The sequence below is a fragment of the Apodemus sylvaticus genome, chromosome 11 (assembly GCF_947179515.1).
Source record: "Apodemus sylvaticus chromosome 11, mApoSyl1.1, whole genome shotgun sequence".
Lineage (NCBI taxonomy): Eukaryota > Metazoa > Chordata > Mammalia > Rodentia > Muridae > Apodemus > Apodemus sylvaticus.
In genome coordinates this window covers 4589260-4615813 of record NC_067482.1, presented here as the reverse complement: position 1 = coordinate 4615813, position 26554 = coordinate 4589260, and the positions used below count along the sequence as shown (strand labels likewise).

General features: G+C 40.5%; 2 protein-coding genes across 2 annotated transcripts in view; both read right to left on the bottom strand.

Moving 5' to 3' along the window:
• LOC127696630 (guanylate-binding protein 6-like) overlaps window positions 1–15302 on the bottom strand; it is a 208950-nt gene extending 193648 nt beyond the window's left edge. The window contains exon 1 of the mRNA XM_052199481.1: window positions 14903–15302. Within this exon, the coding sequence (XP_052055441.1) occupies window positions 14903–14923 (21 nt within the window). The 5' untranslated portion in view covers window positions 14924–15302. The remainder of the gene's footprint in view (window positions 1–14902) is intronic.
• The window catches only part of LOC127696625 (guanylate-binding protein 6-like), a 76876-nt gene that overhangs the window by 27993 nt on the left and 22329 nt on the right, over window positions 1–26554 (bottom strand). The gene's annotated exons all lie outside the window — the stretch shown is intronic.

Below are 26554 nucleotides of genomic sequence, written 5' to 3'. Positions count from 1 at the left end.
TAAGAGATAGCAAAATTGCATATATGCGTGCAGACAAATGGAAGTACCAGTCAGTCAATGGTTAAAGAAAAAGATGAAAAGCTTACATGTAACCCTTAAACTCTGACTGTAATAAAAGGAAATATGGTGGGACTATGTCAAGACCATAGGACAGGCAAGGGCTTTTTAAATAAGTCTCCAAATCACAAGAGGTAAGCCCCAGAGCAGACGAGCAGCAGCATCTTCAACTAAAAAGGACACAGCAAAAGAGCAGCCAACAATGAAAAGAGGAATGTACAGAACAAGGGAAAGTACGTACACAGTATACACCTGACAAGAACGTACCATACACAGTGTATGAAGGATTGAAAGGCAATAGTAAAACTTAAGGGATCTGTTTTAACAATTGGTAATAGATAAAAGTTGGCATTTTGACAAGAGAAGATGCAGAAATTATTATTAGTTCCAGAGCTAAGAAACACTTTTCTGTTCTTTTTACATTTATTCTGTTTGTTTGTGGGATTTTAAATCCCAGAACCAAAAGACATGAAGACATGCATGGCTGTACTTACTCTGCCTGGCAGAGCCTGCACGCTCCTGTTTACATGTCATCCCGCCATTCCCTGGGCGCTAACATGAAACTTGCATACATAATCACCTCTGTTGGTCCAGGCCAGAAGGAATTCCAGCGTGCAGCTGAAATTGGGACACACATTTCACCCCTAGCTAAGGAGTCATAGTTACTGGGGAAAGAGTCAGGTTTTTATTCTTTAATAAAAACAGCAGCCTCTGGTGGGATGACCGCCCTCTAGAGAATGCTACACACCTGGAGGATATGGGCAACACAAACTGTCCTTAATGGGTTTGAGAGAAAAGTTCTGAAGTTTTCTTTTCTTCAAGAAAAGAGTGGGTGGGGAAAGAGAGAAGGTTGGTGGGATCAAAATCAATTGTATGAAATTCTCAGAGAACTAATAAACTGATAGAAAATAAATGATCAACTTTCAAAAATCATCAAAGTTACCCACAAAAAAATATTTCCATGTTATCATAAAATTTGAGGTCCAAGGACAGGGTTGGCAGGCTGAGCCACACTGGATTCATTTAAAATCATGAAGCATATGAAAGTTTTCAGGACCTTATCAGTTGGCACTTCCTTTGGCATGGTTAGAATTCCCAAAGGTCTTTTTAAGAAATAACTTCTCTATTAGAGGTACAGAGATGGTCAAAGGTTAAGAGCACTTGCTCTTGCAGGAGACATGGGTTCTGTCCCCAGCACACACAAGGATGCCTACAACCATCCATCTATATTTCCAATTACAGGACATCTCACGCCCTCTACTGGATTCCAAAGGCACTATCCGTATATGTACATGTGTATGTTTATATGTATGTGTATGTATATATAGGAAAAGCACTCATATACATAAAAATTAGCAAATCTAAATAGTGTTTTAAAAAGAAATCACTTAGGTGACTTCAATGAAGGAAAAATGTGTTATGATATTATTTTGAGTTAAAACTATTTCATCAAAGATGGCGACTTACATACATGTGGAGACACATGATGCTACCAACAAATCTGAGAAGTTGTAAGCCTGAACACACACATTTCAATATGGTATATGAATTGTGGTGATTTAAATGAAAATGCCCCCCTTAGGCTAATGGATTTGAATGTTTAGTCCTCAGTTGGTAGAACCGTTTGGGGAGGATTAGGGAGGTTGTTGGAGGAGGCATGTCACCAGGGTGGGCTTTGAGGTTTTAGAGGACTCACATTCCCATATAGCTCCTTCTCTCTGCCTTGTGCTTGTGGCTCAGAGGTAAGATCTCAGCTACTGCTCCAGTGTATGCCTGCTCGCCTGTGTGCATGCTCCCTGTCATCATGGTCATGGACCCTCTGAAACCATAGCCCTCCAATAAGTTCTTTCTTCTGTACATTGTCTTGCTCATGGAGCCTTAGTACAGTACTAGAAATGTGACTAAGACATGAATATTACCAAAAACCTGTTTCTTTATAGAATGAAACCAAAGTACTGAAAAATAGGCTACAATGAAATGCTCTACGCATATAGCACCACACAGAAATACGATTTAAAAAGGAGGCTCACAAATCTCTGAGACCTTGACTCCTGGTCCTGAGCCTTGCGTTAGTGAAGATGTAAGAACAGAAAACTTTGGATTACTCTAGAATGTTTGTATCATGATTGTTTTCAGACAACTATGCCATAGAATATTTTCTTTATGATACTGGGTAGTCAAAGACAGAACACTTTCATTTGGAGAGTAAAAATTTATACTCTGTGGACATTTTGAAGCTTTCAGCTCTGGAGTTGCCTCCTGAGGATGATGGAAAGAGAATTATATTGAACAGTCTTGCAGTGTTATAGGCCTCCTCTTCATCATTCCTAACCAGGTAAACACTGCCTCTGCCAGTGTGATGGTTTGTATATGCTAGGCCCAGGGAGTGGTACTGTTAGGAGGTGTGACCTTGTTGGAGTGGGTGTGACCTTGTTGGAGTAGGTGTGTCACTGTGGATGTGGCCTTGTTGGAGTAGGTGTAGCATTCTTGGAATAAGTATGGCCTTTTTGGGGATGGGGGTGTCCTTGTTGGAGTAGGTGTGGCCTTGGACGAAGTATGGCCTTGTTGGAGGATGTGGTCCCATTTGTCAATTCTTCATCTTAGAGCATAGCTCTTGGTGTTCTATTCAGGAAATTTTCCCCTGTACCCATGTGATTCAGGTTCTTCCCCATTTTTTTTTTTTTGTCTATTAGATTCAGTGTATCTGGTTTTATGTATCAGTCCTTGAGCCCCTTGGAATTGAGCTTTGTACAGGGAGATAATAATGGATAAATTTGCATCCTTCTACATTTGACTGCCAGTTAGCCCAGCAACACTTGTTGAAAAGGCTAGCTTTTTTCCACTTGATGCTTTTATCTCCTTTGTCAAAGATCAAGTGGCCATAGGTGTGCAGGTTCATTTCTGGGTCTTCAGTTCTAGTCCATTGATATTCCTGCCTGTCTCTGTACCAGTACCATATAGTTTTTAATCACTATTGCTCTATAGTAGAGCTTGAGGTCAGGGATCGTGATTCTGCCAGAAATTCCTTTATTGTTGAGAATAGTTTTTGCTATCCTGGGATTTTGGTTATTAAGGATAAATTTGGAAATTGCTCTTTCTAACTCTATGAAGAATTGAGTTTGAATGTTGATGGGGATTGCATTGAATCTGTAGATTGTTTTAGGCAAGAAGGCCATTTTTACTATATTAATCCTGCCAATCCATGACCATGGGAGATCTTTCCATCTTCTGAGATCTTCTTCAATTTCTTTCTTCAGAGACTTGAAGTTCTTGTCATAGAGATCTTTCACTTGCTTGGTTAGAGTCACACCAACACATTTTATACTATTTGTGACTATTGTGAAGGGTGTAATTTCCCTAATTTCTTTCTCAGCTGCTTTATCCTTTGAGTATAGGAAGGCTGATTTGTTTTAGTTAATTTTATATCCAGCCATATTGTTGAAGTTGTTTATCTTTAGGAGTTCTCCGGTGGAATTTTGGAGGTCACTTAGGTGTTCTATCAAATCATCTGCAAATAGTGATACTTTGACTTCTTCCTTTCCAATTCCAATTCCTTTGACCTCCTTTGTTGTCTAATTGCTCTAACTAGGACTTCGAGTACTATATTGAACAGGTAGGTAGATAGTTACAGCCTTATCTAGTCCCTGATTTCAGTAGGATTGCTTCAAGTTTCTCTTCATTTAGTTTAATGTTAGCTACTGGTTTGCTGTATATTGCTTTTACTATGTTTAGGTATGGGCCTTGAATTTCTGATCTTTCCAAGACTTTTATCATGAAGAGGTGTTAGATTTTACCAAATGCTTTCTCAGCATCTAGTGCAATTATCATGTGTTTTTTCCTTTGAGTTTGTTTATGTAGTGGACTACATTGATGGATTTCTGTATATTGAACCATCCCTGCATCCCTGGGATGAAGCCTACTTGATCATGGTGGATGATTGTTTTGATGTGTTCTTGGATTCAGTTGGCAGGGATTTTATTGAGTATTTTTGCATCGATATTCATAAGGGAAATTGATCTAAAGTTCTCTTTGTTGGGTCTTTGTGTGGTTTAGGTATAAGAATAACTGTGACTTCATAAAACGAATTGGGTAGTGTTCCATCTGTTTCTATTTTGTGGAAAAGTTTGAAGAGTATTGGTATTAGGTCTTCTTTGAAGGTCTGATGGAACTCTGCATTGAACCTATCTGGTCCTGGGCTTTTTTGGTTGGTTTGTTTCTATATTGTGGAAAGGTTTGAAGAGTATTAGTATTGGGTCTTCTCTGAAGGTCTGATAGAACTCTGCATTGCACCCATCTGGCCCTGGGCTCTTTTTGGTTAGGAGACTATTAATGTCAGCTTCTAGTTCTTTAGTGGTTATGGGATGGTTTAGATCATTTATCTGATCCTGATTTGACTTTGGTACCTGGTATCTGTCTAGAAAATTGTCCATTTCATCTAGATTTTCCACTTTTGGGGACTATAGGCTTTTGTAGTAAGATCTGATGATTTTTTTTGGATTTCTTCAGTATCTGTTGTTATGCCTCCCTTTTCATTTCTGATTTTGCTGATTTTGGATACTGTCTCTGTGCCCTCTGGTTAGTTTGGCTAAGGGTTTATCTATCTTGTTGTTTTTTTCAAAGAACTAGCTCCTGGTTTGGTTGATTCTTTGTATACTTCTTTTGTGTCTACTTGGTTGATTTCAACCCGAAGTTTTATTATTTCCTGCTGTCTATTCATCTTGGATGTATTTGCTTCTTTTTGTTCTAGAGTCTTTAGCTGTGCTGTTAAGCTGTTAGTGTATGATCTTTCCAGTTTCTTTTTGGAGGCACTCAAAGATAAAAGTTTTCCTTTTAGCACTACTTTCATTGTGTTCCATAAGTCTAGGTATGTTGAGCCTTTATCTTCATTAAATTCTAAAAAGTCTATAAATTCTTTTTTTTTCCTTAACCAAGTTACTGTTGAATAGAGTGTTGTTCTGTTTTCATGTGTGTGTGGGCTTTCTGTTGTTTCTGTTGTTATTGAAGACCAGCTTTAGTCCATAGTGATCTGATAGGGTGCATGAAATTATTTCAATCTTCTTACATCTGCTGAGGTCTGTTTTGTGACCGAGTATATGGTCAGTTTTGGAGAAGGTACCATGGGGTGCTGAGCAGAAGGTATATTCTTTTGTTTTAGAATAAAATGTTCTACAGATATCTGTTAAATCAATTTGGTTCATAACTTCGGTTAGTTTCACTGTTTCTCTGTTTAGTTTGTATTTCCCTGATCTGTCCATTGATGAGAGTAGAGTATTGAAGTCTTCCACTATTATTATGTGAGGTACAATGTGTGCATTGAGCTCTAGTAAAGTTTCTTTTATAAATGTGGATGCCCTTGTATTTGGAGAATACATGTTCAGAATTGAGAGTTCATCTTGGTAGATTTTTCCTTTGACGAGCATGAAGTGTCCTTCCTTATCTTTTTTGATTACTTTATGTTGAAAGTTGGTATTAATCAATATTAGGATGGCCACACAAGCTTGTTTCTTGGGATCATTTGCTTGGAAAATTGTTTTCCAGACTTTTACTCTGAGGTAGTGTCTGTCTTTGTGCCTTAGGAGGGTTTCCTGTATGCAGCAAAATGTTGGGCCCTCCTTGTGTATCAGGTCTGTTAGTCTATGTCTTTTTATTGGAGAATTGAGTCCATTAATATTAAAAGATATTAAGGAGAAGTGTTTGTTGCTTCCTGTTATTTTTGTTATTAGAGGTGGACTTATGTTTGTGTGGCTCTCTTCTTTTTGGTTTGCTTTTTCTAGTGTGTAGTTTCTCTCCTTTTGTTGGTGTTTCCCATTCATTATTCTTTGAAGGGCTGGATTTGTGGAAAGATACTTTATAAATTTGTTTTTGTCATGGAATACCTTGGTTTCTCCATCTATGGTAATTGAGATATTTGCTGGGTACAGTGGCCTGGGTTGCTATTTGGGTTCCCTTCAGATCTGTGTGACATCTTCCAAGGATCTTCTAGTTTTCATAATCTCTGGTGAGAAGTCTGGTATAATTCTGATAGATCTGTCTTTATATGTTACTTGACCTTTTTCCCTTACTACTTTTAATATTCTTTCGCTGGTTAGTGCATTTGGTGTTTTAATTATTATGTGACTGGAGGAATTTCTTTTCTGGTCAAATCTATTTAGAGTTCTATAGGCCTCTTGTATGTTCATGGACATCTCTTTTTTTTAGGTTATGGAAGTTTCCTTCTATAATTTTGTTGAAGACATTTACTGGCACTTTAGGTTGGAAATCTTCACTCTCTTCTATACCTGTACTCCTTAGATTTGGTCTTCTCATTTTGTCCTGAATTTCCTGAATGTTTTGGGTCTGGAACTTTTTGCATTTTGCATTTCCTTTTACTGCTCTGCCAATGCTTTCTATGGTATCTTCTGCATCTGAGATCCTCTCTACTCTCTCTTGTATTCTGTTGTTGATGCTTGTATCCATGACTACTGACTTCTTTCCTAGGTTTTCTATGTCCACAGTTGTTTCTCTTTGTGATTTCTTTATTGTTTCTACCTCCATTCTTAGATCGTGGATGGTTTTGTTCAATTCCTTCACCTGTTTGGTTGTGCTTTCCTGTAATTCTTTAAGGGCTTCTACCTGTTTACCTGTGTTCTCCTGTATTTCTTTAAGGGAGTTATTTATGCATCATGAGCTGAGATTTTTTAAATCCAAATCTTGCTTTTCCAGTGTGTTGGGGTATCCAGGACTTGCTATTGTGGGAGAATTGGGTTCAGATGGTGCCATGTTGGCTTGATCTCTATTGGTGACGTTCCTACATTTGCCTTTTGCTATCTGGTTATCTCTGGTGTTAGTTGGTCCTACTGTCTCTGGCTAGTGCTTGTCCCTCCTGTGGGCCTGCAAGCCTGTCTCAGTACCCCTGGATGACCAGTTCTCCCCTAGCACAGAGTGCAGGTGGAGCCCAGACTGACCCTGTCCCAGCTACTCTGCCACTCCTGTGTTCCCTTGTGCTCCTGGCTGTACCAGCCTGCTCAGTCACCAGAGAGAAGATGGCTGCCTCACTTTTAAACCAGGAGTCAAATCACTCCCTGCACAGCAGGTGTACCCTGGCAGGATCAGGTGCACAGACAGCTGTGGTGCTGCCCAGCTCCAGGGTGCAGGTGGGGCCATGGCAGACCCTGTCCCAGCTGTTCTGGCACTCTGGTGTTCCCTGGGATTCTGGCTGTATCCACCCCCATGTGCTATTTCTAATGACCTGAAAAGTTGCCCATTCTTGTTGCTAAGAAATTACTTGTTTATCTTCAGGACTAACCCACTGTGTTCAAAACTTCAGTCCAAGGGAAGTCTCATTAGCTGATAAACACCAACAAGTAAGGGAGAAAGAAATAATCTGGTTAGGCCATACTTCGATCACTAAGGCATGCTATAAGGGGGGGGGGCGTTACAGTGTTTCACAGTTCCTCAGAAATTTGCAAGAAATGGCTAGAAGTAGTTTTCACAGATACTCGACAGGATGTCTTTCTCTGAAGGGATGTAAAGACACATCTGTGTGCATGAGCACATAGGAATTTGTTCTCTTTGGTATTGCTGTATGCATGTGTATTTAGAGCTGACCACATATGATGGGATAATCTAACAGGGGCCTCCTAAGAGAACACCGATTCTCCCTCTCAACAGCATTGATTGTCAATCACTTCATCTAAGTGGAGGCCTTGTGAAATTCCCCTAACCAGGCAGCCTCCCCGTGAGGATTTCCTCCCATAGTGCACTGCCAGGAACAAAAGCAGGCAGTAGTCCTACCCAGAGCTTTCTAACACCTTTCTGTCAGCTGGGAGGCAGGCTGGAGCTCTCAAACCAACCACAGAGCACCATAGCTACAACAGCAGCAGCCACATCAGAAGAAACAAAGGCTCGGGCCAAGGAAAATCCTGCTTTACAGAAGGAATCAGCAGGCAGAGGGCTGCAAGGACCACAGCAGCACCCAGAACTGCTGGAAACCTTTGACAAGTATCTGCAGACCACTGAGGCTTGGACAGTCTTCCCTGCTTGTATGTTCACATTCAACCTGGGCCCAGCTGATCATGAAGCTGCTGTCTGACTGGAACGTCATACACTGTGGCATGTGTATACACATGCATGCACATACATGAATGAATGAATGAATGAATGAATGAATGAATACATATAATTTTTTTCAAGAAAAATAAAAAAGACTGACAAGACACTGACTAAACCTGAGAAAAAGTACCCCTGAACCTACAGCTTCTGCCTCTAGCTAAAGCTCACTGGAGCCAACGTTCAGGACATGTCCTACAATTGCAGCCCAGGGGACAGGCTCCTGCCTCAGCCTCTGCTGCTACTCCTGTTGTCTACAGATAAGAACTAATTTAAAGATCCAGATCTCCTGCATCAGAGACCAGGGATGCCATCACACTTCTCAGAGTGGTACTGGATCTCTGCTTATGGCCACGACCCCCAAGAATTCAAATCCACACCAAATGAATTGTTGAATCCCCGTGGCAATCAGTTTTATTCTAATTAAAGTTGTTACACACGAGTTAGTTATCACATACCTTTGCTAGGCTCTCTATGAGTCTTGAAGTTGGGGCATTATCATCCTGTGTAGCATAACTTAGTTTAGCATATACATATATCCCATGATCATGGTAATGACTGGCAAGGTAGGATATCCTCAACTCCAATAAGTAGCACTGATGTCTTAAGGTGGCAACAGATGTTTACTTGGACTTAATGCCAACTGAATATTAACAAAATAAAGTAAACTCTGCTTTGCTATCTGCCTACCTCATTCTGCTGAGAATCCAGTAGGAGATACTCTCTGTTTACCACCCCAGCAGTTAAGGGAAGATGTGTGTTTGTGTGTGTGTGTGTGTGTGTGTGTGTGTGTGTGTGTGTGTGCATGACTGAGATGTGGAGAGTATATGTTTAAGAACTGGTGACATTTCAGTGGATTCACTGGGGCTCACAATGTGTCTGCCTCCCGCATTTTTAAAGACTGACCTGTTTGACTCAGGATAGATCTTTCACCATTGCCTTCTCTGTGCCTTTGGGAAAATACTCATCACCAGCACACTTCTGTCTTGGAGATTTGGGCACAATAGAAACTTCTTGTCCTTTGATGGTTTTGCTTTCTGAACATTATCTAAAACAGACCCTGGAAATTCTAACTTCCTTCCACTGGTAGGAGCCCCCTCTTCTGCTTTCTCAGTTCACAGCTCTTCTCCTCTCCCCCTTGAAGTATCTTGGTCATCGTAGATATCCATTCTCCTTCCTCACATTATCCTCACTACAGCCACTGTTCTTCCATTCCTCACTAGTGATTGACATTAGACTTGTCCAATTTTCCTTCCCATGACTATTATTCTCATTTACAGTGGTTTCAACGTCCACACATTGATTAACCTAGCACATGAACGTCTCAGCTCTTTTAGTTTCACTCTTCCAAAACCATTTTTAGACACCAGATTAAAATCCCAAAATGAACAAGGCCTGATGTTTAATTTTATGAATTAAATTGTTAGGAGAACATCTGACATTATACTTGGTCAAACTTTTTTTCTCTGAATGTTCCTGTGTCTGCAAGTCTCATTCTCCGTCAAGGGATCTAGTTTTGAAAAGACATGTTTCTGGCCACCTCAACACAGGCACTACCTAAATTAAAGACTGTGCTGGTCCCATCAACACAAAATCGAGCAGCCTCTGAAGGGGGAGTGAGGATGATTATAGGAAAGACAGGAAGAAGACTCAGAGACAAGAATTAGAATTGGGAAGGCTGCAGGTGAATACCACATCAGCCTCGAGTTTACTTTTCTTAGCCTTCTTATATCCACAGTACCATGGGAAACAAAGGCACAAGGTAGCAGAAACAATGGCTGATGTACACACAGGGTATCTGTTCCCATCCACCAAGATTAATAGAACATTCAGCCCCTTGCCTTGAGCCTCAAGCGCATTTCCTTTTATTGTTCGATGAGTCAGCAGGCCAGGAAATCTGCCCGCAGACCCTGACTGCCTTGACTTGCCTGGCAAACAGGCTTTCACAGAGCAAACAAAATGGCTCCCAATAAAACAGCACCAAGACCTCTCCTTTACACAGTTCATTTATTTGAACATGACATCTTACAAGGCATTAAGAGAGAGGAAGTAAGCTTCTCCAAAATTCCAAAAGTCATAGGAATGTCTACACTTTAATTTTAAAATAATAAAAGTAACTATTTTAAAAATAAGATCATAATTGTTCTAAAATAATATTTTCTGAATTTGATGGGCCTATGAAAGTAAGTATGGTTGTTGGTACAAGATACACACTATCAAGCTAGTCCACATCCAGCATGGAGAGGCAATGTGCTCAGCAGTTGATATATGGTCACTGGGAGAGGGAGAGTGTGTTTTCTATAGGGGTATGGGTCATAGTAAATTGTCTGGTAGATGGTCTGGTAGATGGTATCTAGTACCTAGGGACATGAGGCCAGCATTAATTTATTCAGAATAAGAAGAAAGAGGAAGAGGTACAGAAGGAGAAGAAGACATGAAGGTAGGAGGGTAATTTGAAGATGTCTTAGAGGAGCTGGTTTGGGTATACTCTAAATACATTATATCCATAAATGCACTAATAAGGGTCCTTTTTACTCATATGGTCCATTATCAATATTAAAAGTATATTCCTTTAAATCTTATTTGAAGTATGTATATGTGTAAGTTGGGGATATATAATGGAAGTACCACCAGAGAACTCCTATGGCTGATAAACAACTTTAGCAAAGTGGCTGGTTATAAAATCAACTCAAGCAAATCAGTAGCCTTCCTATACTCAAAGGATAAGCAGGCTGAGAAAGAAGTTAGGCAAACGACACCCTTCCCAATAGCCACAAACAATATAAAGTATCTTGGTGTGATTCTAACCAAACAAGTGAAAGATCTGTATGACAAGAACTTCAGGTCTCTGAAGAAGGAAATTGAAGAAGACCTCAGAAAATGGAAAAATCGTCCGTGCTTGTGGATTGGCAGGATTAATATAGTTAAAATGGCCATCTTACCAAAAGCAATATACAGATTCAATGCAATCCCCATCAAAATCCCAACTCAGTTCTTCATAGACTTAGAAAGAGCAATTCTCAAATTCATCTGGAATAACAAAAAACCCAGGATATCTAAAACTATTCTCAACAGTAAAATAACTTCTGGGGGAATCAGTATCCCAGATCTCAAGCAATATTACAGAGCAATAGTGTTAAAAAAAAAAAACTGCATGGTATTGGTACAGTGACAGGCAGGTGGATCAATGAAATAGGATTGAAGACCCAGAAATGAACCCACACACCTATGGTTACTTGATCTTCAACAAAGGAGCTGAAAACATCCAGTGGAAAAAAGATAGCCTTTTCAACAAATGATACTGGTTCAACTGGAGGACAGCATGCAGAAGAATGCGAATTGATCCATTCTTATCTCCTTGTACTAAGCTTAACTCTAAGTGGATCAAGGGCCTCCATATAAAGAGCCAGACACACTGAAGCTAATAGAAAAGAAACCGGGGAAGACCCTTGAGGACATGGGCACAGGGGGAAAGTTCCTGAACAGAATACCAATAGCTTATGCTATAAGATCAAGAATTGACAAATGGGACCTCATAAAATTACAAAGTTTCTGTAAGGCAAAGGGCATGTCAAAAGGACAAATTGGCAACCAACAAATTGGGAAAAGATCTTCACCAATCCTACATCCAACATGGAGATAATATCCAATATATACAAAGAACAATATAACAAAGAAGTTAGACCCCAGAAAACCAAATAACCCTATTAAAAATGGAGTACAGAGCTAAACAAAGAATTTTCACCTGAAGAATTTCAGATGGCTGAAAAGCACCTTAAGAAATGTTCAACATCATTAGTCATTAGGGAAATGCAAATCAAAACAACCCTGAGATTTCACCTCACACCAGTCAGAATGGCTAAGATTAAGAACTCAGGAGAAAATAGGAGCTGGCGAAGATGTGGAGAAAGAGGAACACTCCTCCACTGCTGGTGGGATTGCAAGCGGGTACAACCACTCTGGAAATCAGTCTGGCGGTTCTTCAGAAAACTGGGCATGATGCTCCCGAAGGACCCTGCTATACCATTCCTGGGCATATACCCAGAGGATTCCCCAGCATGTAATAAAGATACATGCTCCACTATGTTCATAGTTGCCCTATTTATAATAGCCAGAAGCTGGAAAGAACCCAGATGTCCCTCAATGGAGGAATGGATGCAAAAAAAAAATGTGGTATATATACACAATGGAGTACTATTCAGCCATTAAAAACAATGAATTCATGAAATTCTTAGACAAATGGATGGAGCTGGAGAACATCATACTAAGTAAGGTACCCAGTCTCAAAAGAACACTCATGATTTGCACTCACTAATAAGCAGATATTAGCCTAGAAGATTGAAATACCCAAGATACAATCCATATATTGAATGATGTCCAAGAAGAAGGAATGAGTGGACCCTGGTTCTGTAAAGGCTCAGTGCAACAGTGTAGGGGAATACCAGAACAGGGTAGTTGGAAGGGGTAGATGGGGGAAGAGGGGGATGGAAGAGGGCTTATGGAACTTTTGGGGACGGGGGATCCAGGAAAGGGGAAATCATTTGAAATGTAAATAAAGAATATATTGAATTTAAAAAAAAAGAAATCTGTTGGCTGTCATCCAGTGGTCTAATTTGGTAATTGGAAATATAGGTCCAATATTGTACAATCCATATACACTTTCATGTTGGTACGAGGCAGTGTCTTGCTGTGTATCACATAAGGATCTTGAAATCATGCTTCTCCTATCTCAGCCTCCCTATTAGTAGGATTAATTATTTGATGATTTTACACTGTACTATGGTTTTCAGAAGAGATTACATATTTCAAAATTATTTTACAGCCAAAAAATGTAGACAATTAATTTGGGAGGAAGCTTGCAAGAGAACAACAAAGAGTGACACTAAATGTTTTGCTTGATATTTAGTGATATGATATGATAATTATCATATCAATTTTGAAGAAGAGGACTTTATAAGTTACTCTTTCTCTGAGATGAATGCCTTTCAAAATTATCAAAGCCAATGAACCAGACTCCTTCCCTCACCTAATGTCTGTGCCACCCTCCAAGCAGAACCATTGCTCTTTCAAACAGTTGATGAATGACCTCATGGATAGACCATCTTAATACACACACCATTTCTTAAATGAATGTAACCTGTTCCCTGTGGGCTGAGAACTATGACAATCACTCAAGTCAAATAGCTTTGACTGTAGCAGGAAATATGTATCCAAATAATCCTGCCTTCAATTCATCCCTTGGCAGAGTAGAACTGACAACTCTTAGCTTAGCTCCTATGGAGGTAAAATCCTTTGGTGTTGTGAGGGACATTGAAGTACAGCCTTATTACAATGAACTCCAGTGTCTAAAAATTGTTCTCATTTTGGGTTTGAACTACAGTAAGAGCCAAGATTTAAGCTTTACTAAAAACAAAATAAAGCAAGCAAGCAAACAAATAAAAAAAGATTTTATCTATGTTCATTTAATAACATGTCCATTATTTTTATGATTGGTATAAAAACATATATTGTGTTTAATATAATTAAAAACTTTTAGCCAATTAAAATAAATTAAAAAATAATGTAAAATGGCTGAAAATATGTAGAAACTTTGACCAACACCCATGAATTGCACAAATATTGATTGTGAAGCTGAATAAAGGGTGGGAATTACATGTGTATTTGTCAAACTTTTTACTGCCTCCCTCCACCCACATCTGACACAGGTTCTGTCTGCAGGAAGCAACACAGAGCTTAATTGCAACAGGCTAGCCTGGGACTATTCTGGTCTCAGTTTTACCTAACTTGGATTTCAAGTAGGGCTAATTTCTTGAACATGAAAACAAAGTCCTGACATGAGCAAATAGATACTTTTAATCCCAGCCCTCAGGAGGTAGATGGTTCTCTGCGAGTTCAAGGTCAGAATGGTCTACAGAGTGAGTTCCAGGTACTCATGTACACCAAGGGACCAAATCAAAGAGAAATCAACACACATAGCGATGATCCCTGACTTTAGTGTACACGAGGACAAACTGTATCTTTCTCAAATGGTGCTGGGGAAACTTCATGTTTACCCACAGGACAATTCCTGTCACTTCCTGCATACAAAAGTCATTTCAAAATAAACCAAGGACATTGGTGTAAGATCTGACACCATGAACCTGCTAAAGGGAGACAAAGCACTTCCATATACAGTAATAAGGAAGACTTTTGAAAGAGCTCCAACAGGGCGCGTGTGCACGCGCGCACACACACACACACACACACATTAGCAAGACTGATGCAGAAAATGAAACAATTATCAAAGTGAAGAGAAAACCCACCTACAGAATTGTAGTTATCATGGGAAACAGAATGGAAGTTCCTGGAAAATGAAAAGCAGGGCCATCGTGTGATTGGGTTAGAATTAGGATTTGGGTCAGGTCTAGGTGAGGTGAAAAGACCAATCGTAAATGTAAGTGGAAACATTTCATGAGCTGGAGCGCCAGACAAGCTAGACCTTGGAGGAGGTGGTGGGAGGTCTGGCTGGGATGAAAGGTTGAAGGGCCTTTATTTTTTACATACAAATACATATATAAAAATAAATATACATATATTAATTATCTTTTACAAATTAATATATGCTTTATATTAATATATAATATTTTATACAATTTACAAAGAGATTAGATAAACAAACAGACAGATAGATGGACAGTGTCTTAGTCAGGGTTTCTATTCCTGCACAAACATCCTGACCAAGAAGCAAGTTGGTGAGGAAAGGGTTTATTCAGCTTACATTTTCCACATTGCTGTTCATCACCAAAGGAAGTCAGGACTGGAACTCAAGCAGGTCAGGAAGCAGGAGCTGATGCAAAGGCCATGGAGGGATGGCTTGCTTAGCCTGGTTTCCTCCAATTGCTTTCTTATAGAACCCAATACTACCAGCCCACGGATGGTACCACCCACAAGGGGCGTGGTCACTAATTGAGAAAATGCATTTCAGATGGATCTCATGGAGGCATTTTTTCACCTGAAGCTTCTTTCTCTGTGGTAACTCCAGCTTGTATCACGTTGACACACAGAACCAGCCAGTACAATTGAATCCTTGTCGACTTGACACAAAAACACATCACTATTAAACCTCAAACCTTACTTTCTTATTCATCCCCAAGATCTAAATAACTTTAAGAGTCCCACAGTCTTCACATATGAAAAGTTCTATCCTTTTAAAATAGCCAATACATTTTAAAACTCAAAGTCATTTTCAATTTTAAAGTCTCTTAACTGTGGGTTCCACTTAAATACCTTCTTACTTCAAAAGGGAAAAATATCAGGGCACAGTCGCAATCAAAAGCAAAAGCAGACTCCAATCGTTCAATGTCTGGGATCCAACTCAGCATCTTCTGGGCTCCTCCAAGGGCTTGGGTCACTTTTCCAGCTCTGCCATTCATAGCACACACCTTGTCTTCTAGGCTCCAGATGCCTGTACTCCACTGCTGCTGCTGTTCTTGGTGGTCATCTCGTGGTACTGGCATCTTCAAAACACTGCTGTCTTCTGCTGTAACTAGGCTTCACCAATAGCCTCTCTTAGGTTCTCTTCATGGTGCCAAGCCTCAGTTGCTCTTCATGACCCCTTCATGCCTTCAAAACCAGTACCACCTGAGTGACTCTCACACATTACCAAGTCCAGCCACAGCACAAGGTACAACCTTGGCTATCTCTAGAACACACCCTCTGTGTGCTCTTAAAAAACACTTCCCAAAAGATTTCGCCTCAGTGATGCTGCTCTCTTCTTAATCACTCCTAATTTTTTAGCTCCAGCTAACCAGCACCCAGGCCAGGAAGCCTTTCTAGACTGTGACACACACATAGGTATGACAGTGGGGAAATGCAGTGTCTACACGCACTCTGCAGAAGCACGCAGGGTGTGGACACATGGCTCAGTTTGTAGATTCCTGGTCATTCAAGCCTGAGGACCTGAGTTTAGATCCCCATGTGAAAGCCGTGTGCTGTAGTGTGCATGTGCAGTCTCAGTGCTAGAGTGGCAAGGCACGTGACAGAGGCAGAAAACACCGAGAGACAAAAGAGGTACCCTGCCTCAGACAGCATGGAGCGCAAGGACCTCCACCACAGTGTGGCACACATGAGCATGCACCTGCTCATGAAACATGTCTGCACACAGCATGCACACACACTTCAGAGAGTAAGAGACTGGGGGGTGGGGAGGGACTTTTAAAAAATAAGAAAAATACCACAGGACTAAGTAGTTTAATTGCCTTTGTATTTTGTTTTATAGTTGGATACCTCATTGGAGCGTTTAAAAAATCACTTTCCTATTTTGCTGACACAAAAAACAACTGAGTTCCTAGAAATGCCTCTGTTTCAGAAGAGCTCGGTTGCTTTCAGTTTCCATCAGAATCAGGTTCCAGGAAATGCCGTTCAGGGGCTGGGCTGTGTCGGGGTTGTCTCTCTGGCTGCACAGCAACCCTGCGAAGCCAGAAGTGCATTCAGTTTGGAGGGTGAGTCCTCATAGGTCAAACCCCAGACGCATGATTTCATGACAGGTTTACATGTAGGTCAGTCTTACAGTCTTTCTATACTTCAGCTCCATGTAGACAGGTTTGCTGCATGCACAAGCATGAATATATGCATGCACACATAGGCATGCATGCACATGCACACACATACACACAGTACAATGCACAGACATGCACACCCACAGATGCACATAAATGTACAAACACACACATACATGACCTGGGGTGGTGTAATAGGCCATCATGCATGTCTCTGAGTTTAGTTCCCAACACTGAATAGAGGCTAAGGCACCTTATTTCCTTGGGGTTTTCAAGTGCTACAGTGTGCCAACACCATCAGACACCTTCTCATGCTCACCCCAGAAGTTCAGTGCTCCCTGCTTTCCACCCTCACTCCTCTCCCATGCTCCCTGCTCCTCACCCTCTCCTCTCCTGTGCTCCCTGCTCCTCACCCTCTCCTCTCCCGTGCTCCCTGCTCCTCACCCTCACCCTCACCCATGCTCACAGCTCTTTACCCTCAGTCCTTCCTTGAACACCCTCCAACAGTCATGCTCAGTCTTTCTTCTCCCTCATGACCTCCAGACACTGAAACCATGGGGCTGGACACTTTCTGTTAGAGACCCTGAAGCTGATCCACCTCTCCCTCGGTGTTCACAGATGTCTCTTCATTCTTCTGTACAAAGCGCCTCCTTATTGGTTACTGATTCCTACAAGGAAAATGTACAGAGATGTGACCAAATGGAAGAAAAACAGAAAGGAATTTTCAAAGAACCCAGTAGAAAAGTCAGTTTGACTACCTCTCACGAGAAGCAGATTCTGGTGTATTAAGACGTGGAATAATTCAAGAATCAAAAATGTGGTTTATTCACAACTAAGAAGACAGTAATGGCTTCTGTCTCACAGGCTGTGTGGGCATCAGCAGCTGCTGGAGCGTGTCTGTGGGAAGCCTCAGTCGCTGGGCCTTCTGCTCACTGAGTGGTCGGCTGCCTTCTGCACAGCTAAGTTCTCACGCTGGGACAGAGTTGTCACCAGACAAGGCACTAAGAACAGTGTGTGCTGCCCATACACTCTTGGGTGTATAACACTCACTGGAGGGTGCTCATTCCAGCAGGGGCTGCTATATTAAAAAATAAAAACTTGACTCCCCCAACCCCCACCAGCAGCTATGAGTCCTTAGCTAGAAATGGAACTTTGTGTACCCTTCCATCTTACCTGGACCAACAATAGTGATAGTAATTCTATAGAATTACTATAAAGATATATAATACATATAAAATAGGTATATATAACTATATAGATATATAATAGAAATAAATTTTCCAGCCGGGCGGTGGTGGCACATGCCTTTAATCCCAGCGCTTGGGAGGCAGAGGCAGGAAGATTTCTGAGTTCGAGGCTGGCCTGGTCTACAGAGTGAGTTCCAGGACAGCCAGGAGTTCCAGAACAGCCAGGGCTACACAGAGAAACCCTGTCTTGAAAAAACCAAAAAAAAAAAAAAAAAAAAAAAAGAAAGAAAGAAAGAAAGAGAGAGAGAGAGAGAGAGGAAGAAAGAAAGAACTTTTCCATCACAACTGTTGATGGCATCCACCTAGCTTGTCACCTGGTTCCCCAGTCCCTTGTGAACTATGTAAAAAGATATATAAATATCAAGTCTCCACCTCAGTAAGGTCCATGGCTCTGAGTGAGTCTAAGATCACAGTTACTGAAATGGAGTCAATGTTTGCCTTCCTCAAACATTCCGTCCTCGGATTCTACTCCACAGGATGTGGCACCTATCATGAGAGGTCTTGTGACTCGAACTGCTGTTCTTACAAAATGCTCCCCAGACAACTCACTGGGCCTTCCATGCTATGAGGAGACACCATAAGCCAGTGATCACGAACCTAGGAGACACCTGAACAGACACCAGCGTGCTGGCCCTCTGCTGTTGAAGTCCCAGAATCTAAAGCTCTGTTACTTTAACTTTTATCCTGTTTGTTTGTGGGATTTTAAATGTTGCAGCCTCTGGTGGGATGACCGCCCTCTACAGAATGTTATACACCTGGAGGATATGGGCAGCGCAAACTCTCCTTAATGGATTTGAGAGAAAAGATCTGAAGTTGAGTGGGTGGGGAAAAGTGGGAAGGTCGGTGGAGATGGGATCAAAACCAATTGTATGAAATTCTCAGAGAACCAATAAACTGATAGAAAATAAATGATCAACTTTCTAAAATCATTAAACTTGTCCACAAAAAATACTTCCGTGTTAACATAAAATTTGAGGGTCAAAGACAGAGTTGGCAGGCTAAGCCACACTGTATTCATTTAAAATCATGAAGTATGTGAATATTTTCAGGACCTTTTAAGTTGGCACTTCCCTTGGCATGGTTAGAACTCCCAAAGGTCTTCTTAAGAAATAACTTCGGTCAAAGGTTAAGAGCACTTGCTCTTGCAGAGGACGTGGATTCTGTCTCCATGGAGGCTTACAACCATCTATAATTCCAGTTCTAGGACATCTGAAGCCCTCTACTGAACTTCAGAGGAGAATATATATATATATTTATTTGTGTTTGTATACAGGAAAACTGCATAAATAAAAAGCATACATAAATATTTAAATATATACATATAATAAAATATATACATAAAATAAAAAGCAAATCTCAATAATGTTCTTAATGGAAATCTCTTTTGTGACTTCACTGAAGAAAAAATGTTTTGATTTTTTTTTGAGTTAATGCTATTTCATCAAAGATGGGAACACAATATACATGTAGAGACACATGATGTCACCAACATATCTGAGAAGTTATAAGCATCAACACACACATTTCAATATGGTGTGTGACCTGTGATGACTTAGATGAGAATGACTCATTTAGGCTAATGGATTTGAATGTGAGGTTCCCAGTTGGTAGAACTGTTTGGGGAGGATACTGACTGGTTTTATGTGTGAACTTGACACAGGCTGGAGTTATCACAGAGAAAGGAGCTTCAGTTGGGGAAGTGCTTCCTTGAGATCCAGCTGTGGGGCATTTTCTCAATAAGTGGTCAAGTGTAGAGGGCCCATTAGAGGTGGTACCATCCCTGGGCTGGTAGTCTTGGGTTCTATAAGAGAGCAGAGTGAGCAAGCCAGGAGAAGCCATCCAGTAAGTTACATCCCTCCATGGCCTCTGCATCAGCTCCTGCTTCCTGACCTGCTTGAGTTCCAGTCCTGACTTCCTTTGGTGATCAACAGCTTGTGGAAGTATAAGCTGAATAAACATTTTCCTCCCCAACTTGCTTCTTGGTCATGATGTTTAGTCAGGAATATAAACCCTGACTAAGACAGGGAGGATTAGGGAGGTTGTTGGAGGAGGTATGTCACCAGAGTGGTCTTTGAAGTTTTAGAGGACTCACATTCCCATATAGCTCCTTCTCTCTGCCTTGTGCTTGTGGCTCAGAGGTAAGATCTGAGCTACTCATCCAGCGCATGCCTGCTCACCTGTGTGCATGCTCCCTGTCACCATGGTCATGGACTCACCCTCTGAAACCATAGCCCTCCAATAAATTCTTTCTTCTGTACATTGTCTTGCTCATGGTACATTAGTACAGTACTAAATATGTTACTAAGATGTGAATATGATGGAATACCTATTTCTGTATAGAAAGAAACCAAAGTACTGAATAATGTGCTACAATGAAATACTCAACAGAGTACCACACAGAAACATGAGTTAAAAAGGAGGCTCACAAATCCCTGTGACCTTGACTCCTGGTCCTGAGCCTTGCATTAGTGAAGATGTAAGAACAGAAAACTTTGGATTGCTCTAGAATGTTTGTATCATGATTGTTTTCAAATAACTATGCCATTTAATATTTTTCAAAGTACTGGGTGGTCAAAGACTGATTGCTTCCATCAGGAGAGTAGGAAATTTATACTCTGTGAACATGGTGAAGCTTTCAGCTCTGTGGTTGCCTCCTGAGGAGGAGGAAAAGGGAGTTACACTGAGCAGGCTTGCAGTGTTCTAGGCCTCCTTTTCATCATTCCTAACCAAGTAAACACTGTTCTGCCAGTGTGATGGTTTGTGTATGCTAGACCAAGGAGTGGTACAATTAGGAGGTGTGGCATTGTTGGAGTGGGCGTGGCCTTGGAGGAGGTGTGGCCTTGGAGGAGGTATAGCCTTGTTGGAATAGGTGTGGCCTTGTTGGAGTGGGTGTGTTACTGTGGGTGTGAGCTTTAAGACCCTCACCCTAGCAACCTAGAAGTCAGTATTCTGCTAGCAGGCTTCAGATGAAGATGTAGAACTCTCAGCTCCTCCTGCACCATGCCTGCCTGGATTGCCATGTTCCCACCTTGATGATAGCAGACTGAACCTCTGAACCTGTAATCCACCCCCAAATATATGTTGTCCTTTATAAGACTTGCCTTGGTCATGGTGTCTGCTCACAGCAGTAAAACCCTAAGACAGCCAGAAATCATTTATGGTCCATGAGGTACTGAAAGGTCCCCAATGGTGACTGTGATCCAACAGCACCCACAGAAGTGATTTCAGGCCATTGGTTTCATCATATGAAAGGGTTTTACACAATGCACTATGGACTTTAGTTTTTTTGGGCAGAACAAATATCAGCATAGAAGTTGGCCTCTTGGGCAAACGGCTCTTGACATTTTCAGTTTGTCTGAGCTGGATTTGCATGCTCTTCCATTTCAGGTACCTTCATATTTTCACATGGAAAGTCAGCAGAATCCACTGAAGATAAAACGGGAAATCTGGAGTAACTATGCCAGAGAAAATGGATGTAGATTCAGGCATTCAAACCCTTAATGGCACATAGTAAGGGATAGCTGTGTGTGGCTGTATATAGGATGCAGAAGGTGACTATGTGCCCTGCCCATTGTTGGACATGAGTAGAATTAGCTGCTATTGGAGTTTGGCTTGACCTCGGAAAGCATTGAGTTGATGCTTTGGTACAGTGATTATAAAGAAACTCAGTGGTTGAAATATAATTGACATCATGTGGTGCTATTTCTAATGACTTTATACCTCAAACATTCTTGTTGCTAAGATATTACTGATTTATCTTGAAGACTAACCCACTGTATTCCAGACTTCAGTTCAAAGGAAGTCACCACAGCTGCTAAACACCAACAAATAAGGGAGAAAGTTATAATCTGTTTAGGCCATGCTTTGATCACTGAGGCAGGCTCTTTAAAAAAAAAAGTGTCACATAGTTCAGGACCTTAAGCAAACTGTTTCACACTTTCCCAGAAATTTACAAGTAATGACAAGAAGTAGTTTCCATAGCTACTCGACTGACAGATGTCTTTCTCTGAAGGGATGTAAAGACACATCTGTGTGCATGAGCACATGCCTACATGATCTATCAGGACTATTTGGTATTGCTGTATGCATGTGTATTTAGGGCTGACCACATATGATGGGATAATCTAACAGGGGCCTCCTATGGAGAACACTGATTCTCCCTCTCAACAGCATTGATTGTCTATAGTTCTTCATCTAAGTGGAGGCCTTGTGAAATTCCCCTAACCAGGCAGCCTCCCCATGAGGATTTCCTCCCATAGTGCACTGCCAGGAACAAAAGCAGGCAGTAGTCCTACCCAGAGCTTTCTAACACCTTTCTGTCAGCTGGGAGGCAGGCTGGAGCTCCTCAAACCAACCACAGAGCACCATAGCTACAACAGCAGCAGCCACATCAGACGAAACAAAAGCTCTGGCCGAGGAAAATCCTGCTTTACAGAAGTAATCAGCAGGCAGAGGGCTGCAAGGACCACAGCAGCACCCAGAACTGCTGGAAACCTTTGACAAGTATCTGCAGAGTGCTGAGGCTTGGACAGTCTTCCCTGCTTGGTCTTACTTCTTTTATATGTTCACATTCAACGTGGACCCAGCTGATCATGAAAGGTGTCGTCTGACTGGCACCTCTTACATGGTGGTATGTGTATGCACATGCATGCACATAAATGAACAAATACATATACGTTTTTTTAAGAAAAAAATGCAGACTGAGAAAAAGTACCCCTGAGCCTAAGGCTAGAGATCTAGCTAGAACTCACTGGAGCCACATTCAGGACTTGTCCTACAATTGCAGGCCAGAGGACAGGCTCCTGCCTCAGCCTCTGCTGCTACTCCTGTTGTCTACAAACAAGAACTCATTTAAAGATCTAGATCTCCTGCATCAGTGACCAGAGATGCCATCACACTTCTCATAGTACTGGACCTCTGCTTACAGCCATACCTCCCAAGAGTTCAAATCCACTCCAAGTCAATTGTTGAATCCCTGTGGCAATCAGTTTTATTCCATTTAAAGTTGTTAAACCTGAGTTAGTAATCAAACGCCTTTGTTATATTGTCTATGAAACTTGTAATATGGGCATTATCATCCCACGTAGCATAACATATATCATATATCATTCATATATATATATATATATATATATATATATATATATATATATATACACATATACCATGATCACAGTAATGACTGGACAGATAGTGCCACGGTTGCCCAGTGAAGTTTGTAAAAATGATATTTTACAGACAGAGGTAAGAAAATGTCTCCTGGGAAGAATGGAAATATATATATATCAGAAGTCAGGCAGCATCCCAAACTCAACAATGCCTTCATTTTTGCCAGGAGGCTAGGCACCAGAACCGTCCTTCTTCAGCTCCCTGGCCGTCGCGACAGCAGGACTACGATGGAGAAACCGTTTAGCCACATGCTCCCTGGACTTTGGGTAAACACCCTGTATTGCCCAAGAAAACCTAGCCTTTTAGAGATGAATGTGATGCTTAATTTGAGATGTTAACTTGCTGGACTAGGAGATATCCAAAAAATACATTCAGATTTCAAACCGCCTCTGTGGTCATGTCAGTTTTTCATCCCGCTGGACCTGAACTTTTCTGGACCAAAGACTCCTGGTTATCCTGTGGCAGACTTCGGCCTGTAACAGATAGGATATCCTCAACTGCAATAAGTAGCACTTACGTCTCGAGACAGCAACAAATGTTTAATTAGACTTAATGTCCACTGAATAATTACAAAATAAAGTAAAATTTGCTTTGCTATCTACCTACCTCATTCTTAGAGAAGGCTGCTGAGAACCCAGGTGGAGATACTCTCAGCTTCCCACCTCAGCAGTTCAGGGAAGATGTGTGTGTGTGTGTGTGTGTGTGTGTGTGTGTGTGTGTGTCTGTGTGTGTGTGTGTGTCTGTGTGTCTGTGTGTCTGTGTGTGTCTGTGTGTGTCTGTGTGTGTATGACTGAGATGTGTGGAGAATATATGTTTAAGAACTGGTCACATCTCAGCACTAGGGAGCCGGGAAACTCCACAACCTTCTATGCATAGCCTACCAGGAGAGAGAGAGAGATCTCCCAGTAGTGCTTTCACTTTTGAGATCAGAGGAGTAAGGACACAGGCTTACAGGCCCACAGGAGGAATAAACTCCAGCCAGAGACAACAATACCAACTAGCACCAGATGGCAAAAGGCAAGCACAAGAACCCTACCAACAAAACCAAGGCCACATGACAACATCAGAACCCAGGTCTCCTACCACAGCAAGTCCCGGATACCCCAACACACCAGAAAAACAAGAGTTGGATCTAAAATTATATCTCATGATGCTGATAGAGGGCTTCAAGAAAGACTTAAATAACTCCCTTAAAGAAATACAGGAGAAGCTGGGTGATGGTGGTGCACGCCTGTAATCCCAGCAATCTGGGAGGCAGAGGCAGGCAGATTTCTAAGTTCAAAGCCAGCCTGGTCTACAGAGTGAGTTCCAGGACAGCCAGGGCTATACAGAGAAACCTTGTCTCAACAAAACCAAAAATCATAAAAACAAACAAACAAACAAAAGAAATACAGAAGAACATCAGTCAACAGGTAAAAGCCCTTAAAGAGGAAACACAAAAATTCCTTAAAGAAATACAGGAGATCATGGGTCAACAGGCAGAAGCCCTTAAAGAAGAAACACAAAAATCCCTTAAAGAATTACAGGAAAACACAAATAATCAAGTGAAGGAACTGAACAAAACCATCCAGGATCTAAAATTGGAAGTAGAAACAATAAGAATATTACACAGGTGAGACGTCTCTGGAGATAGAAAACCTTGGAAAGAATTCAGGAGTCATAGATGCAAGCATCAACAGCAGAATACAAGAGATAGAAGAAAGAACCTCAGGTGCTGAAGATACCATAGAAAACATTGACTCAGCAGTTAAAGAAAATGCAAAATGCATAAAGCTGGTAACCCAAAACATCCTGGAATTCCAGGACACAATGAGAAGACCAAACCTAAGGGCTATAGGTATAGAAAAGAGTGAGGATTTACATATTAAATGCCCAGTAAAATATCGTCAACAAAATTGTAGAAGAAAACTTCCCTAACCTAGAGAAAGAGATGTCCATGAACATACAAGAAGCCTTCAGAACTCCAAACAGACTGGACCAGAACAGAAAGTCCTCCTGGCACATAATAATCAAAACACATAAGTCACTAAACAAAGAAAGAATATTAAAAGCAGTAAGGGAAAAAGGGCAAGTAACTTATAGAGTCATACCTATCAGAATCACACCAGACTTCTCACCAGAGAAGATGAAAGCTAGAAGATCCTGGGCAGACCTTATACAGACACTAAGAGAACACAAATGCCAGCTCAGGCTACTATACCCAGCAAAACTCTCAATCATCATAGATGGAGAAGCCAAGATATTCCATATTAAAAACAAATTTACACAATATCTGTTCACAAATTCAGCCCTACAAAGAATAATTGATGGAAAATGCCAACACAAGGAGGGAAACTGCACCCTAGAAAAAGCAAGAAAGTAATCTTCTTCCAACAAACCCAAAAGAAGATACCCACACAAACATAAAAATAACATCAAAAATAACAGGAAGCAACAATCACTATTCCTTAACATCTCTTAACAACAATGTACTAAACTCCCCAATAAAAAGACTAATGAAATATTTCTGATGCAAATCTTCAATTTTACCAGAAAATGTTTGTAATTCCCCTTTAAGTTAATTTAGTAATATTTTTATGTCTACCATTTTATCTGCATTATTTTTCATGATAATCTTCAATTTTAATGTCTTTCTATATACTTCCTCTATTTTATTAGAAATGAATTCAATGTAAATCTTTGATTTTATCACAAATGTTTCTAATTGCACCTTTAATTAATTTAAAAAGAGTTTTTATATCTACCATTTTATATGTAAAATTTTCCATGAAATAGTCAATTTTAACATGTTTGCCTATATATTTCTTGAATTTTACCAGGAATATTTTCCAGGTAAATCTTCAATGTTACCTGAAAATGTTTATAATTCCACCTTCAATCAATTTAGAATTATCTTTATGCCTATCATTTGATCTATATAATTTCCATAATAATCTTTAGTTTTAACATGTTTTTCTATATATTCAATTTTATCAGAAATATTTTCCATGTAAATCTTCAAGTTTATCAGAAAATGGTTATAATTCCACTTTCAATCAACTTAGGAATATTTTTATGCCTACCATTATTATATCTATATAAAATTTTGCATGATAATCTTTAATTCTAACATGTTTTTCTACATTTTTCTACAATTTTATCAGAAATATTTTCCACGTAAATTTTCAATTCTATCATAAAATGTTTCTATCCCATATTTCAATTAATTTAGCAATGTTTTACATGTCTACCACTTTATTCTTTAATTTTCCATGAAAATTGTCAATTTTTAATAAATAGAAAAAAAGAAACTGGTGACATCTCAATGGATACACTGGGGTTCACAATGTATCCACCTCCCTCATTTTAAAAGACTGACCTGTTTGAAGTCAGGATAGATCTTTCACCATTGCCTTCTCTGTACCTTTGGTAAAATACTCATCAACAGCACCCTCTGTCTTGTTGACTTGAGCACAA